The following is a 16,311-nucleotide window of genomic DNA, read 5'->3' as shown; positions in this document are numbered from 1 at the left end:
CTGCCCGATTGCTGTCCATCTGTCGCCAAACTGCGCCCCAATTGCCGCCAAACCGCCGCCTGCCCACCAAATGACGGACTTCCAGATGGCCTCCGGCTCCCTGGAGGAAATCAAGAGCATATGCAGTGAGCTGCTGAACGCAACGGAGGAAGACGTCTTCAACAAGCTGAGTCTGTATCACGAGTTGGAGAAAAAGTTAAACAAACTACAGCCAATAATAACGCGCATACGTATTCGTAGGAATGAGAAGGATGAATCGAAAAGGATCTATGGGGAAAAGATGATGAAAAATGTGGATACCCTCCTAGAGAGGTATGATATGGTTTACAACATATACGAGGAGGAACTAGCCATCTTTAAAGAGAACTACGAAATCGAAAAAGAAAAAATAGTTGCAAATAAGCTGCTACAGGAGCAGCAACGGAAGGAGCATGAAGCGCAGCTAGTGAACAGAGGGAGGGAAGGAACCAAAATGGAACACTTAACGATTCAGAGGATAAATGAAGAAAAAATGAGGACTCTACAGAACACAGAAGAGGACCATGCGCAGAGGATGAAGCGGGTGGAAACTATAAAGGCGATCATTCAGGAGAAGTGTAACTTCCTCTGTGACGAGATTGCTGCGGCGTGCGACCGTGGCGCGGCCGTGGAGTACGTACATGCGCAGTTGGGCAACAGCGGCAACGCTGCGAACAGGGACAACAACGGCAACGACGCCGACAAGGCCCACACCGCCGACAACGACAACAGCGGGAACACTGCCAATAGGGACAACACCGCCAGCCAGGCCAACAGCGGGGTCCACCTCGTGGACTGCCTCTACCTAATGTATAAGCAAAACGAATTCAAGCCATTCAGGGAGGCACTCCAGAATATCATAGAATACCTAACCCATTTGGTGAAAAACATCGACAACGAAGAAATGAAACTCATCAATCTGATGAATCAGCAGTTCCAAAAAAATATTCTTTCCAAGAGGGGTACTCTTCTCCTATTTGTTTTAATTGGGTATGTCGTGAGAAAGCCGAGGGACGTGCTGCATGTGCTGAAGAAGCTGAACAGGCCACTGGACGAGAAAAACATTTACCTCTATTTGGAAGAGCCAGACATTGCTGCTCACTATGAGGGGTGGAAGTGCTGGTACGATGATCTGCAGACTGCGCTCGATGTGCTGTGCTCCTTCTTCCGCTGCGTGAACAAGTATTCAGACGTCCCTACGGACGAGCAGGTGCGGTCGGATTTTTTGTACCTCCGGGGGAAGTTTGGCGAGGAGGGAAGTGCGACGAGGGGAGAAGTGTAACAACGTCAGAAGTGTGACCACGTCAGAAGTGATGGGGAGCATTGGTGGGCCCCACCGCATCACCGATTATCCGCGGCGCCCTGCGCGATATTGGCTTTCTTAGAAGTTTTACCACGTTTCGCTTCTTCTTCACTATGCGGTTCTTCCCCCCTTTGAGCCGCCTTGTCCGCCTTGTTCGCCTTATCCGCCTTATCCGCCTTGTTCGCCTCCCCCCCCTTGAGGAGATCGCAGATCGCCAGCAGCTCACTGAACTTGGCGCGCACATGGTAGTCGGACATGCGATTCGTGATGTACGTTTTGGAGATATTCACCTCGACTATTCTTTTCTTCTTCCTATGAGCATAGTAACACAAATTGGTGGCAGTCGACACGGAGGAGGACGTGCCGATAACGAGAAGAAGGTCGCATTTCTCAATCTCTTTCTCAGCTTGTTTCAAAATTGACTTAGGAATGACTTCTCCAAAAAGAACCACGTTCGGTTTGAAGATTCCTCCACAGGGACACTCTGGAGGTAGCTGATGCATGAAGTGGGAAGTCTTCTGTAACATTATTTTGTTGAGCTGAATTGTCTCTCTGCATGTGCAGCAGCGAGCTTCGAAGACACTCCCATGGAGAGGAATAACTCTGGAGTTACCACTCTCCTCATGTAAGCCATCAATATTTTGTGTGATCACTGCTTTTAAGTAACCAAGATTTTCCAACGTCGACAAAGCGACATGTCCAGGATTCATTTCGATTTCATAATCGGATGAGATGTCTCTAATAACCTCCCAGATTTTTTCTGGTGCCTTCCAGAATCCCCAAATGGTACCATATATTTTTGGATCATATTTACTCCAGATGGAGCTGTTTGCGCCACGGAAACTTGGGATGTTACTTTCTGCGGATGTGCCTGAGCCTGTTAGGGCCACTATGTAGGTGCATCCCCTTATCATGGACGCCAGATCCTCCAGCGTGATGCTCTCTGTCATCTTCCTCCGGGTGCATATCATTAGGTTCCCCATTGGGGTGTTTCCTACACGATGGGCACGGCCAATCCACCCCTAGGCTTAGCCTTGAGATTCCTTAGAAACCTTTCCTGATGCTTTACGTTGCGCTTGTGGGGGTGGTGCCGACATGGAAAAGCGGCAAGTAGGACAAAATGGGTTCACCTGAAATGGGGTGCGGTGAGAAGCGGTCAGAAGGGATCAGAGGCGGTCTGATGCAGTCAGACGAGTTTCCATCTTAAATAGGGTGTGATCCCCAGTTCAGTTGCCCCCTCTGGCACAAGAGGTAAAAAAGCCAGTTGACAAGGTGCCACTTTTTGTTGCAAACAAATGGCATACCATTTAATGTCTACGCGATGGGGAAACTTGCTGCCACTTGTTTGCGACCGCAGCGGTGACTCAACAATTTAAATAACAATGTTAAGCAGGAAGAGGCAGCAATTTTTTTTTTTTTTCCTTTCTTTGCACAAAGGACAAAGAGGGGTGAAGTTTAGCGATGCGCTTTCCTTCTGCCAATCTGCATGCACGCATTTTATTGCTACAATTTTGACGACAAAATGTGCGCTTAGAAAAGGGGACGCAATTGTTACATCCGTTATCCCAGTTGAATTTTTTTTTTTTTTTTTGTCCTGCTCAACAGTGGCGCGTATTCCCCTGAGGAAACCATTTTTACACTTTAGCAATTTTTTAAAAAGAGGAGTGAAAATCTGCGACTGCGCAGAGACGCCATTCACACAGGTGGTGTGTGTTCTGTGTACAGAGGAGTTTTCTTGTGACGCTTCTTTTTTTTTTCCCATTTTGCGAACCCCATTTGGCTGCCTAATGAAGAAATGAAGTGACCTCCCCAGAGATATTCGGCCGAGCTGATAACTCCGCCCTTTTTACACGGTACCAATCGGCAGATGCCAATATATACCATTCATAAGGACAAAAAAGATACATCTTTGTTCACGCGAAAGGAAGGAACTTGCTCACTCATTAGAAGCATCCACGAAAGTGGCTCATCAGAAAAACGGGACAACATATTTCTTAACCCCGCCCAGAGTAATATACTTCAGAGCTGGTTAACGCTGCCTCAGTATCCCACCCCACTTCAAAAGAGTTGCAACAAATAACTACCTGATGGAATTACTTTGAACTAGATAAGGAGGAGGGAGATAGGCCAAATGAAAGAAGGCGCGAGATTATCTCATTATTAGCTCCTCTGAGGAAGCGGCATCACTGTGTCCGCCCAATTGGAACGGCCCATTCCTCCATCCGTATTTTAATGTATGTAAAGGTATATGCTCACGGCAGCCGCCGAGCAGCCCAGCCATCACACCCGCCGCCCTACCACCGCACCGTTTTTTCTTTTTCCACTCCTAACGGCGTCCTCTTTTCCTTTTGTGTGCCCCTCCGTTCTGTTACGGCAAAATCAACATCACTTAACAAGAAGGTGCCCCCAGTGGGCGTTGAAAATGCCGGGAATATGAAGGGGAAAATCAAAACACTCCCGCATTGCTCCCCCACCTACGCGCTGATCCAATCAGACCATTAACACTCCCCCTTCTCAATAGCCTCTAAAAATTAGAAACTAAAGAGGAGGGAAAGAAGGCCGACGGAAAAGACGTTTCGGTGGAGGAGAAACGAAGGGTGATAGATTTTCTCTTTAGGTTAAAATAAAATAACGATATAATTTCATGCGTACGAAACGAATTAAATCGCTGAGTGTATTTTTAACCAGGGAATGGGGGCAGGGCGTTACCCGTTGTTTCCTCAGCAGGGCGTTACCCGTTGTTTCCTCAGCAGGGCGTCACCCGTTGTTTCCTCAGCAGGGCGTCACCCGTTGTTTCCTCAGCAGGACGTCGTGATAGCTGAGCGGCACGTGCGCAGAGTTATACATGGTGTCAGTACACGTATTGTTATAACTTCGCACGAGCGACAACACGCTTTGGTTTGTTTAATCTGTGTCGACTGCTTTGGATGGGTGAAAAAATTAGGAGGCTTCAGTTTCCGAGGGGAGGAGAAGGTAAAAATTGATTATCGGGGGAGGGAGAAATATGCATAAGGTACACCTTCTCTTTTTCTTTACTGTTACAACAAAAAAAAGGTAGTTCATCGCCACTACCCTTGAGTATTCTTATAACACGGAGGAAATAAAACTCTTAAGAGCATCCAAAAAAAGGTAGAGAAAGCTATAGAGTGAATGATGGTACTTTATTTTTACCCTTTGCATTGGTGAAGAGGTAATATACGTTGGTGATGATTCGGTTGGAAAAAAAACTACTCTTTATATGTCGTGACAGTTGCTTCTCTACCGGAGGGGGTGATTCAAATGGCATTTTTTTCTTGTGGCAATTTCTTGATGTCACTTGGGTAAGTTTATTTTTTATTTTATTCTTTTTTTTTTCATTTTTGTAATACCCCCCACAGGGGCAAAACGGTCTTTATAAATAGGGCACCATCTACTATGTACAATTCTGAACGCCAAAGTTGTACCTTTCGATTTGTGCAGCGGTGGAGGAAATGACTGTCGTTTTTTTTTCGGGGGGAGAGCACAAATCAGCTCCTTTTATTCCTATTTTTGAAAAAATGGTTTTCCCCCCACTGGAGATTATATCATGGTGGTTATTCCCTTGACAAAGATTCCCCTGTTTGGGGGTGGCTCACCCAGCGGGTACCGCCCTCATGGCCTGACGCGGCTATGCCCACGATATCATATGTACGTACATCACCTGCACACCTCTCGGGGAGAGGCGAAAATATGTTGCCGTGAACGGTGCCCACATATGGCCAGAAAAATTGCCATCTTATGTACCCCCATCTGTACGGCCAAAAAGAAGAAGAAAAAAAGGGGGTAAAACACAAAGCGGTGATTTCCACAGGGAAATAAGATGGCTCACCTGTGCGTAGAGACAAGGGGACACGATTCTGTCCAAGCCACGACAGAGCCATTGCAGGCAAACGGCGCAAAGGTAAACTGTTCACAGGAAGGAAACGCGTAACTTTCGAGGGGTGAAAAAGAACAGAAAAAGCAAATAAAATAACTTGTAGCACCCCCCCGGTAAGTGACATACGCGTTGTTCAGCGTCCAGATGACTCCTCACATCGTTAAGAGCAGCGTTAGCTTCGATTTTTCACTCTTTTTTTTTTTTCTTCAAATTTGGTCACTGCTTTTGTGTGGCAGCCACAGCATAGACGGCACTTCTATACCCCAGTTCTTCACTTCTAAGTGGGTATTCACGTGTTAGCCCCAAAATAGGAGGGAAAACCCCATCAGGCGAACTTCAGACAAGCTTCATCAGCCGTCCACATCCAATGGATGAACAGATTTTAAAGAGGCTAACCAGCAGAGAGCTCAAAAGGGTACCCCTCCTCGCCAAAAAAAAAACAAAAAAAAAGAACAAAAAAATGAACAAAAAAATGAACAAAAAAATGAACAAAAGAATGAACAAAAAAATTTCAACAAAATTTCCCCCCTTTCCATTTTCTAAAACGACTTTACTGCCGAGGGACGTGCCAAGCGGATGTTCCCCCACTTGACGCTCCATCCCCTTCTCGACAGACTATTCTGCAAAAGGCGAAAGACATTTTGGAAGAAAGGGAAAGAAGACCAAATGACAGGAACACAGATGGCAAAGGAAATGCAACCACAGAAAATGAACAGTGTTGTGATAAAAATCCTGAGGGAGAAGTAGCACGCGCTTCGGATGTGGATAGGGATGCTCCTCCAGACAAGGAGGACAACTCTTTCTACAGTTTGTGCGACTTCTCTTGTAAATATCTCAACACGGTTGGTTTGATCAAAGCATGCACTTGTGACGAACTATTTTTTCTCTCAGTCCGTTTCGTCGTTTTGGTTTCCCTCCTTCCATCCATCCATCTATTAATCTTTCCTCTCCCTTTTTTTTACAAAACATCGCTTCCCACGCAGTGCCAAATGAAAATGCTGAATCACTCGAACGTCGAATACGAATTGGTCATCTCCTTTATGCGAACCTTCAACAGTGGTTATGCGTCTCTTCCTATACGCAAGGATGTGGAAATACACGCATGTGTGGAAATACACTCATATGTGCAAGTAGACACGTATGTCTTCACATGGACATGGCTGTTCCGCACGTGGTTAGGATCCCGTTTACACTCAACACACACATGCTGGCACCTGTGCAGAGCTCAAGTTTCAGCTGAACCTAACCAACGCCGAGGACGAGGAGGACAAGAAAAACTCAGTGCTTCACGATATGGCCAGCCTGTTCACCGACAAGCTTATTTGCTACTGCACTTCCCCCATGGGTGTTGTGGTCCCCAATGGCGACAGCGACGGCGGCCTTCTGGGTGACGAGCTCCTGGAGCAGATTCGTTTCTTTTTCAGTAAGCGCCCTGGGTAGAGCGATGCACGCACATAGCTACTTCTCTGTGCCTCTACGCATCTATGCGTGTCTACGTGTATTCGTATATCCCTGTGGTTATTCTCCCTCTGGTGAAGGAAATGCCCAAGTCATCTCGTCACAATTCACTACGACCCCTACACAGAGCAAATCGAGGAGAAGAGCCACGAGAACTTCCTATTCAACATGTGCCTTAGAAAAATTGCGGAATGCATTTTCAATTTCAAGCCAAACCGTAATCCGACTTAATTATGTTTCCCAACTAAAACATAGATGGGCAAATTCGCATGGCCACATTTTATCTACTGCACTGTTGGCGTGGGCTTCTGCGCTTGCTCAGACCTGGCGCACATTACGTTGGCTCCTTTGCTGTGTCGCATTTCGTTTTACTTATTTGTATCTTTTTTTTTTTTTTTTTTTTTTTCCTCTCTTAAATAGCAGAGGACGTGGCGAGCTGGATTTCCAGACAGGCGTTGGCCGACCTGGTGAAGGCCCTAATGAGCGATAACTTAAAAAGATACGAACAGTGTAATAATACGCAGGGGGATAAACACGCAACGAAGTGTGTGCACGCAAGGGAATGTGCGTCCCAAGTGTGGAGCTGTGCCGTCCAAGCAGACATCGCATAGAGCCGACGCATCGCATCGAGCGGACAATTCACCCGTTGGAAACCAATCTGCCAGGCATCATCTGCATGACGGACTTTATAAAAGAAAGACACGCGAAATTGAGTTTCGCCCAAGTTGACAACGTTGTACTCATGATCGAGATCGTTCAATATGCCATTGTTTACCTGTCTGAGCGGAAATACAACACGGTATAATAGAAGGGTGTAATACGACAATTTGGCTAAACCCCCCAAGGTATGAAAAACGCCTTCTTTTTGTAATGATCCATACATATTCTCTATTCTTTCTCAGAAATGCTCCTCATTCGTGCGAGAGGAATGGTTTGAGCATTTCACAGATTTGGTATGACCTGTTCAGGCAAAAAAGGAGAAACAAAAAAAAAAAAAAAAATAGCCAATATATGCCAGCTAGCTAAAAAATCGCTTACTCCTATTTTTTTTTTTACAACCGACATTTTCTCCACCTCTTCCACGCGCAGCTGCAGACGCTGAAGAACTCCGAGTGGAAAATATTCTTCCACCAACTGATAGTCGCGGAGACGTTTCTTTACGAGAAGAAGGCTGAAAACACGAACAAGGAGTTTAACAGCTATTACAAGCAGCAGCTGGAGGTGTGGAGGCTGAGAAATACGTCGTACTCCAAGTGGTTTAAAATTGAGATGCCCCTCTCGCTGAGTTTGCTGAAATGATCAGCGAGGGTCTGCCTACACAGGCAACCCATAAGTGTATACACAAACGGGGAGATATGTAGCCTTCACGTCCTCTCGCATGATGGCATGATCGCATGAACACATCGCCACACTACTATACGTCCGCTCAAATCTGAACGACCGCGTGGCGCGCGTCCATCCATACGTACACCGCACACGTGCATATAAGCAGAATACAGAAAGCTATTTCTCTGTGCTACTTTATGGACAACATCCCCTTAATTTTCTTCCCCTGTGTGGTATGTATGCGCCACGTGAATGCATCCATACGTGCATGGGAGTGTAGCAATTGGGTGTTTTTTGACGTACCCCCATGTACATGGTTTTCGAGGGCAGCCACCTAAATATCGTACATCCTGTTGATGCGACGTGATGTGAGGCGATGTAATGTGATTTTTCCTTTTCTTTTCCGCTTTGTATTTGCCAGAAATTTTTCCCTTTTTTTCTTCTTTTTTTTTTTTTTCTGCTTTTCTTTTCCCATCCTTTCTGAGTATCTTTCTTGAAAAGGACATAAAATTTTAAAATCTCAACCGAAGAAAAATTACGGTTCAAATTGGCGCCAAAATTGCAAGGTTGGCGCCGCATTTTGTTATTTTTATTTTTTTTTTTCTTCTTTCCCGTTCCAGCATGGATTAAGTGAGCGAAAGTTTGCCCTCCGTCCTCCTCTTTTTTCCTCCTCACTTTTTTTTTTTCCTTTTTTGCATCCTTTTTCCCCCTTTTTGGATAATTCTTTTTTTTTTCACGAAGCTTAACAGATGCGGGCCATCCCTTCGAAAGCTTCGATTTGCGTCGTGTCATTTGGAGTATACCTGTTATAGGGATATTTCGAGTCTAGAGAAACTGCTTTTTTTTTTTTTTTTTTTTTACTTTCCATCCCCAACGCGTTACCCCTCTAATTCTGCTAAAATAAAAAGGCTTGGTCTACGCCGAGCACATACATACATATATATATACGCGTGGTTTCCTCGTCTGGAAGAACCTCCGCTGTGTCATTTGGTTGGTTCATTACCACAATTCTTTGCATGTTATTTTTTTCCTTCCCCCATGGGGTCTCCCTCCGTTCATGTAGAGATGCTTATGACAGGTTGATTTTTTGTGCATATTTGAATTACGTCATCTCGCGCGTCCTGTAAGTTTAGCATAGAGGTCTAGCGTCGCGCTGCGCATTTCTTATGCATAATAAGCTTCTTTTTTACTTTTTTTTCTTTTTTTCTTTTTTTTTTTTCATTTCATCCCGCGCGAAGGTGAGATAATGCCACCACAGGGGCGCCTGGACAGCCCGACGCCTATAGACTGAGAGTTGTCTCAGCTCGCCGCGCACGGGAGGTCCTATATCCACAAGTCCCTATTCCAGCGGCAACCCGTAAAAACGGTTTGTTAATGACCCTAAGAGGAGGGCCCCTTGTACGGAAGCACGAAACAGACGAGTAGGTCATCCTTTCCGGGTAGCACTTTACTCAGGTTTTGTATATAGTCCCCCCCGTTTAGCAACGTCATCCTCTTCCTCCCCCTCCCCCGTTTGGTGTAACACTGAGCGGCCCGTGCCAAGTCCGCCGAGGCATGTCCGAACAAGGAAACCGGAGGATATTAACAACCGAGCGAAGCAACGAATCCATGGTCACAGGGGATCACGAAGAGGGGAAGCCTGAGTTACTCCAGGGGATAAGTAGCGAGGGGGGCAAAAACAAGGCGAGCCCCTACCCCAGTGAGCTTCCCCTCCCGCATGAGGTGACTCGACCCAAGAGCCACAGTGCAGCCCCAGCACCGCCAAACAGGAACAGTGTTAACCATGAAAAGATAAAGAAGAGTCTAAGTGAAGAGAAGTGCGACAAAAAGTATGCCCACATCCTGTATGATGATGGAAATCCAGAAATCACCTTTTTTGTAAACAAAGAAAATTTAAAAATAGCGAAATATGCCTGGAGAGTGGAAAAACCAAAGGCATATGTATTCGCCTTGCATGGAATCACGTCCCACTTGAGAAATGAATACCTCAACTATATGGGTAGACCATCATGGGTTGATGAGGGGAAACAGAAAGGGGAAATGGCTAGCTGTGCCGTTGGCTGTGAGTATGACCAGATGCAAGGGGACAATTTGAACTGCTGGGACTCAGCTCTGTCTGTTAAGAAATCGGATTGTATGGATGATAACGGGAAGGTTGTGCATGGGGAGAGAGGCGACAATTTTGTGAACCTACCTGAGGAGGGCACGCGCGAGGCGGAAGCGGGGGTCAGCGGCAGGTGCGGGGCTGGCGAGGAGGCAAATGGGGATGAAAGTGGGGGTATAAATGCTGGCACAAATGCTACCACAGATGTTGACACAAATGGGGGTGCGAATCCTGACACAAATTCTGCCGAAAATGCTGCCGCAAACGCTGGGACAACCGCCCCTGCGCAGTCAAGTCGGCACGCCAACAGCGCGAACAAAGATATCCAAAAAAGCAAGCGGGAAAAAAAAAAGAAAAAGAAAAAAAAAAAAAAAAAAGAAAAAAAAAAAAAAAAAAAAAAGAGAAAAGGAAAGAAGAAGAAAAAAAGGACTTTCCCACGACCTTGCAGATGACGGAAGCGCAGTGGTCTGCTCATTTAACAAAATTCTGCAAAACAATTCGACGAACGATATGAAGATTATAAACGAGACGAATAACATGATGTATGATTTTTGTCAACCAAGAGAGGATGCCTCGTCTGGTGTTTCATCATCATCTTCTTGTGACTCCTCCGATTATGGAGAAAAGAAAAACCTGGAGAAGAAGCTAACTATGTTTTTGTCTTGTTCCTCTTGCATTACCAACATAAATGACGGGGGAAATCACATAAACAGCAAATTAAACTTGGGGAGCGCAGAGAGCGTTAGCCACCCCATTTATGAGAACGACGGGGCAGGAGGGGAGTGTCCCCGGGAGAGCATTCCACAGGAGAGGATTCCCCGGGAGGGCATTCCCCGTGATGGAGACTGCCCCAAGCGACTCAAGCTCAACAGTGAGAGAAGCGAAGAGGGCAGCAGCGATGGCAGCTGCGACAGCAGGAGTGATAACCGCAGCGATAGTAGCAGCGAAGACACCAGTAGCGATGAAGACATAATCCATGACGAAAATGTTCTGCTGCCAAACAAATCGGATTTTGAAGTGAATTACGACTCGAGTGTCTACTACTGCTCTATGTGTGGTATATGCAACTACTGCAAGTGTGGGGTAAGAACCCTCTCCTATAAGAACAGCTGGATAGAGACGTTCAATAAAAATGGCTTCTCCTTCTTCGGCATCGATAATCAATCTCACGGACTCTCCGAAGGGTTCAAAAATCACCGATGCTATATAGAAGACTTTGATAACTTCATAGCAGACACACTTCAAGCGCTGGAACTTTTTATTGAGGAGTGGAAAGAAAAGGATGAGTTAAAGCCGATCATCATTATGGGTTTGTCCATGGGTGGTTGCATCGCATTGAAGACTATGGAAACCATCTTTCGACTGAACAAGGAATGGAAAGATCACGTAAAATCTCTAGTTCTCGTCTCTCCAATGATTAGCTTAGGAAAGCAAAAGAATAAAATCAGCAACAGGATCCTCCTGTCGGCTACGAAATTTTTAAAATACATTTTTCCTCTCCTCCCGGTTAATGTAAAAGAGAGCAATGCTAGATATCCCTGGATTAAACATGACGCCGAAATTGATCCCCATCACTATTGTGGCCCTCTCCGGATAAGGATAGCCCACGAGCTTGTCACTGCTGCAGATAGCTGCTTAACGTATAAGAACTTAAAACACATCGAAGAGAGCGACATCCACATTATGGTGATTCAGTCGAAGAATGACTGTGTGGTTGATCCCATTGGAGCCATTGATTTTTTGAGGAAAATGATGCGCCTGCACAGTAGGAGAGAGAGACGGAGAAATGCATCTATGTTAGATGCAGAAAGGGTTCGTCAAGCAAATGCAGTTTTATCCCGCCAAATTAGTGAAAATAAGCGAGATTCCGTGGGCCATACCGATTCTACATTCTTCAGCAGCGGGTACCACCCTGGGGAGGACGATCTGAATGGAAAGAAGCCCCCCCTTACGGAACTCCCCCGTGAGGGAAACACACACATCAGTGCAGCTACGCGGGTCATGGGTCACGTTACAAGCTCCTGGAATACCGCCATCAGGAAAGAGGAGGAGGAGGAGGTGTTGAGCAAATACAACAGCTGCACTATCTTTACCACAAATAGTAATAACCTCCCATCCGAGCGGCAAGCATTACTTCATAATGAAAGGAAAGAAGACCAACATTCCCCCATGTCTGTTAAGTCTTCCTTGTCCATTGAATCCACTAGCCGAATACTTCGAAATGACAGGCACTTCTCGATGGGAAGTTCCAAAGAGGACGTGAAGGGAGAGAAGGGCATATGGACATCCTTTGACCACGGGTACTATAAGTCATTCAATTTGAAGAAACTAAAGAGCGTTGGCGGGGTGGTGGACCCCCATGGGGAGGAGCAGTACAAGAATCTCAGTGTCTACATTTTGAAATATGGTTTTCATACGCTTCCTGGGGAGCCCCACAGCCGCGAGACCGTCACGCTGCTGATCGATTGGCTCAACCGGATATGCAGCTGATTTGGGTGAGTAGAGAAGAAGTGTGTATAAGTGGGAGTGTCTCTCCTGGGCTTTGTGCCTGTGGCGGACAAGTCAACATATGGGCTATATGTATCTTTGCTGATGCACCTTCGTCAATGCGAGTTTTGCGGTCTTCCTGACCCGCAGGTCCGTTTTCATATTCCCTCTTTTGAATCAGTATTTCCTTTTTTTATCTTTTTTTTGTAACAACGTAATGGTGTAGCGTGAGTAAATCATTTTTTTTTTTTTTTTTTTTTTTCCTATACATGCACAGCTGTTGCCATACCGCGGAGGACGCGCGTATACGTCGTTTTTCATGCCGCAGGCGACTAGGGGGCCTTCTCTCCACATTGCTTCGTTTTTGCGCTGTTTTTGCCCTGTTTTCTTTGATTTTTTTGGCTTCCAGGTTTCCCACGGGAACGCGCTGCGATTGTGCGATTTTACGATGATCCGATAGTTCCATCCTGCTTGTCCGTGCACGTTGGAATAAGTGTCTTTTTGAACATTTGATGCCCCCCTTTTTTTTTTTTTAGTCCACACGGAAGCCTATTTGCAGCGCGGGGCAGTTGGACATGTGTGTATGGGTGTAGATCTGCTTGTGGGCGACCTCCAGTCAAATGGATCTGCCGCCCACCGCAGCGGGGGCGAACGCTCTTCACATGCACATTTGGGAATTCTCCTCCCCTGCTTCTTCCACCACAAGTGTGATTCTTTTAATTTTTCGATTTTTTTTGCCTTTTTTTGCCTTTTTTTGCCTTTTTTTGCCTTTTTTTTTGCCTTTTTTTTGCCTTTTTTTTTGCCTTTTTTTTGCCTTTTTTTTTGCCTTTTTTTTTTCCTTAATCAGAAAACATCCCTCCCTTGCAACCTTCCCGATTTTTACCCCCTGCCGGGGTTGTAAATTTTTAACCGAATGTGCCACGTTTAGCCATCTGTGGGGTTTCTCACCTCAACTGGTTGCATTGACGCAGTGAAGCACTGGTAAGGCTTCGATCCGATAGGCCATGTAGCGCCGCAACAGAGGTGTTCTCATTTTATCTTTTTCCGATGGCGAAAAAAGGGCTGTGAGTGGGGGAGGTGTAAAATTATGCGGCGTCTCTGCATAACCACGTCAGCACTTGCACCATTTTACTTTTTTTTTCCCCCTCTACAACGGTATGAGACAACTGTGCGCAAAGGGGAATTTCCAATTCTGTATATAAAGAAAAAAAAGAGGAAAAAAAGGAAAAAAAAAATATCCATGTCGTCGATCGAACAGGAAAAAAACTTCTGCAATTTTTCGTGCAATTTCTCCTGCACCATATTGGGGCCACTTAAATAGAGGTGAACGTTGCATGTAGGGGGCGTTGAGGCACGCGCGCGTGGGGCAACCTCTTCATGGCCACCACAGCGTACATAAGGTGGTATACGTGGCACATGGGAGCAACGCCTTTTTTTTTCGTTTTTTTTTTTTTAACATGAGTGAGATGCTCGACCGGGAAAAACGAAGCAGCAGTTATTTTATGTGTTGCCACGATTTTATACGACCAGCCTTGTTGACTCGTTTTAACTCTCACTTGATGTGAGAAGGGGTGAACAAGAAGAGAAGAGGCAAGAACGGACCGAGGGGGGGACTCCTCACTTTGTCAAAAGGGAGGAGAAGGGAAAAAAAAACAAACAAAGCAGCATTGGAAGTTGCCACGCTTGAGGGAGGCGCCTACATCGTCGATGGCTCTGCGAAGACCCCGAGGGAGGAAAGGGCCATACCGCTGTGAGCGGCCACGGCACATACACATGCACATGCGGATGCAAATGAATACACATATATAAATACGTGCCCATACGCACCTGCGCTTCTGTTTTCGCTTTCCCCTCTGCTTTCGCCTTCCCTTCTGCTTTCGCTTCCCCTTCTGCTTGCGGCAAGACCCCCCCGCTCGAGGGGCAGACCAAAGGGCGGAAGGGCAGAGGGGGCTGCACATGGGGCTGCACATGGGGCCCCAACCCCCCATAAGACGAATGCACGAAGAAAGGAAACTGCCAAGAGAAGGTAGCCTTTAAGAGAAGAAACAACCGAAGGATATGGCCCTTATCAGTTTATGGAATCTCTCTCGGGGGGGGAGGATTCGAAACCATTTTAGTAGACTCCATTTGAGTCAGGATAATTTTTTCCCCCTATTCATGAGCAGTTTGACGAGGCGTGAAGGAAGGCTTTTTCCGAGTGGCTCACTTCCCAGAGTGATTTCGTCGTCGGGGGGGTATAAACATGGAGGTGCTTCGCATAGCGGGGGAAGTGCCCATCTTTGTAGGCGCCCCTTTCACCATGGTACACTCCGCAGCGGAGATGTCCTGGGAGGAATGCTACACCCATGCCTGTTGGGCATCCAAAAGAAATGGACAATCTGGGGCGCAAATTTTAACTCCGTTTCGAAAGAGGAGAAGCCTCCACATGGTGAAGCAGACTCGATGCGGAGACGGGATCAACCAGACTGGGCACACGTCGCTAGCAGTGGGGGGCGTCAGAAAGGAGTTAACAAATTGGCGGACGGAGGGGAGAGCGAGGCAGCATCAGGTGGGGGTCCTAATGGGAACTGCCTACAGAATATGCACTCCCTCCTGGTGTCGAAAAAGATTAAGGAAGCATTAAGCAAGCTCAGAAACAAACACAGTTACAAAATAATCTCGAAAAAAATTAAAAACGAAAAGAACAAAATAAATGCACTACTCTCCATTTATCACTTAAAAAAGGGAAGCCTAAAGCAGAACCTCAATGAACACATCTACAGAAAGGCCGTCATGCACACAAAGACAAAGATCTTTCAGCTTGTAAAAAAGAACAAGAAAAGATCCTTCATAGATATTTATTATGAGGAAAAACGAAAATATAAGCTACGAAAGGAGAAGCTCTTAGAATTACAGAAGAAATTGATTAGCAACTCCAGAGTGGCACAAATGAATGTAAAGAGATTTTTTCAAAGATATGGATACATTGGATTAGGAACCTACTTTATTGTCTTTTGTGTGACTTTTTCATGTTGCTACTTGTTTGTCCATTTCAAATACATTTCCTTGGCTGACTTAACTTACTGGTGCGAAAAAATGCACTTAACGAAATATATGAATGACGACTTACAGAAAAAAATTGATTCCCTATGGGGGGAACTCATTTTCGCGTATATTGCTTCTAAGGTGACTGAACCCGTTCGTATTGTCATCACTATTCTGATCACTCCCTACATTGTTAAGATGATTAGGCTCAAGAGGAGCAGTCGGATCAAATCCTTTTAGCTTCCACGGGTCTTTCGCTTCAGCACTAGGGGGAGTAACCAGCTGCAAAAAAGGAGAAAGCGCATGGACGAGTTGCCAATTCGAAGCACGCCCGTAGTTTTTACACCCACCACACGTCTCAGCTTCTGCGAACTTCAAACGGGGTTCACTGTTGTGTGCTGCGGTGCATACCTTTTTCCCCTTTTACGCGCACGCCGAATGATTGACCACGCGTGCGTAGTGAGTTTGTCTCAATTTGTAGAGGCGGCAAAAGAAAGGGCAGCTTGGAAAGGCTGCCCCCCTGTTGCACTGGCTGTGTTAGCTTCCTTGCCATGCTTTCCTTTTACCGCCTTCTTTTTTGCCGCCTTTTTTTTTAAATGTGTCATATGTGTATTCCCTTTTAACCAACTCCAACGCGCAAACCGTTTAATTCATTTTGGCCATTTTCGCTAGCATACGCGAAAGAGGCCAGTTTCC

General features: G+C 46.0%; 5 protein-coding genes across 5 annotated transcripts; 4 read left to right on the top strand and 1 right to left on the bottom strand.

The window, feature by feature from the left end:
* Positions 1–70: 70 nt before the first annotated feature.
* Positions 71–1,300, top strand: C922_01786 (hypothetical protein; the record flags this gene model as incomplete). The annotated part of the gene is made up of 1 exon (XM_008817389.1): positions 71–1,300. One exon carries the CDS (start codon positions 71–73, stop codon positions 1,298–1,300), a length of 1,230 nt encoding a protein of 409 aa, XP_008815611.1.
* A 59-nt stretch (positions 1,301–1,359) lies between these two features.
* On the bottom strand, positions 1,360–2,304 carry C922_01785 (hypothetical protein; the record flags this gene model as incomplete). The annotated part of the gene is made up of 1 exon (XM_008817388.1): positions 1,360–2,304. The coding sequence occupies one exon, from the start codon at positions 2,302–2,304 to the stop codon at positions 1,360–1,362; it is 945 nt and encodes a 314-aa protein (XP_008815610.1).
* A 3,279-nt stretch (positions 2,305–5,583) lies between these two features.
* Positions 5,584–7,973, top strand: C922_01784 (hypothetical protein; the record flags this gene model as incomplete). Its single annotated transcript, XM_008817387.1, has 9 exons — positions 5,584–5,631; positions 5,831–6,058; positions 6,200–6,275; positions 6,439–6,639; positions 6,802–6,891; positions 7,095–7,184; positions 7,340–7,473; positions 7,577–7,627; positions 7,764–7,973. 9 exons carry the CDS (start codon positions 5,584–5,586, stop codon positions 7,971–7,973), a joined length of 1,128 nt encoding a protein of 375 aa, XP_008815609.1.
* A 1,581-nt stretch (positions 7,974–9,554) lies between these two features.
* C922_01783 (hypothetical protein) lies at positions 9,555–12,594 on the top strand (the record flags this gene model as incomplete). Its single annotated transcript, XM_008817386.1, has 2 exons — positions 9,555–10,326; positions 10,553–12,594. The coding sequence occupies 2 exons, from the start codon at positions 9,555–9,557 to the stop codon at positions 12,592–12,594; spliced, it is 2,814 nt and encodes a 937-aa protein (XP_008815608.1).
* Positions 12,595–14,925: 2,331 nt separating this feature from the next.
* Positions 14,926–15,855, top strand: C922_01782 (hypothetical protein; the record flags this gene model as incomplete). The annotated part of the gene is made up of 1 exon (XM_008817385.1): positions 14,926–15,855. One exon carries the CDS (start codon positions 14,926–14,928, stop codon positions 15,853–15,855), a length of 930 nt encoding a protein of 309 aa, XP_008815607.1.
* Between the last annotated feature and the right edge of the window lie 456 nt (positions 15,856–16,311).

Source organism: Plasmodium inui, assembly GCF_000524495.1.
Source record: "Plasmodium inui San Antonio 1 unplaced genomic scaffold supercont1.6, whole genome shotgun sequence".
Lineage (NCBI taxonomy): Eukaryota > Apicomplexa > Aconoidasida > Haemosporida > Plasmodiidae > Plasmodium > Plasmodium inui.
The sequence above is the reverse complement of the archived record's forward strand: the minus strand, read 5'-3'. Positions and strand labels throughout refer to the sequence as shown.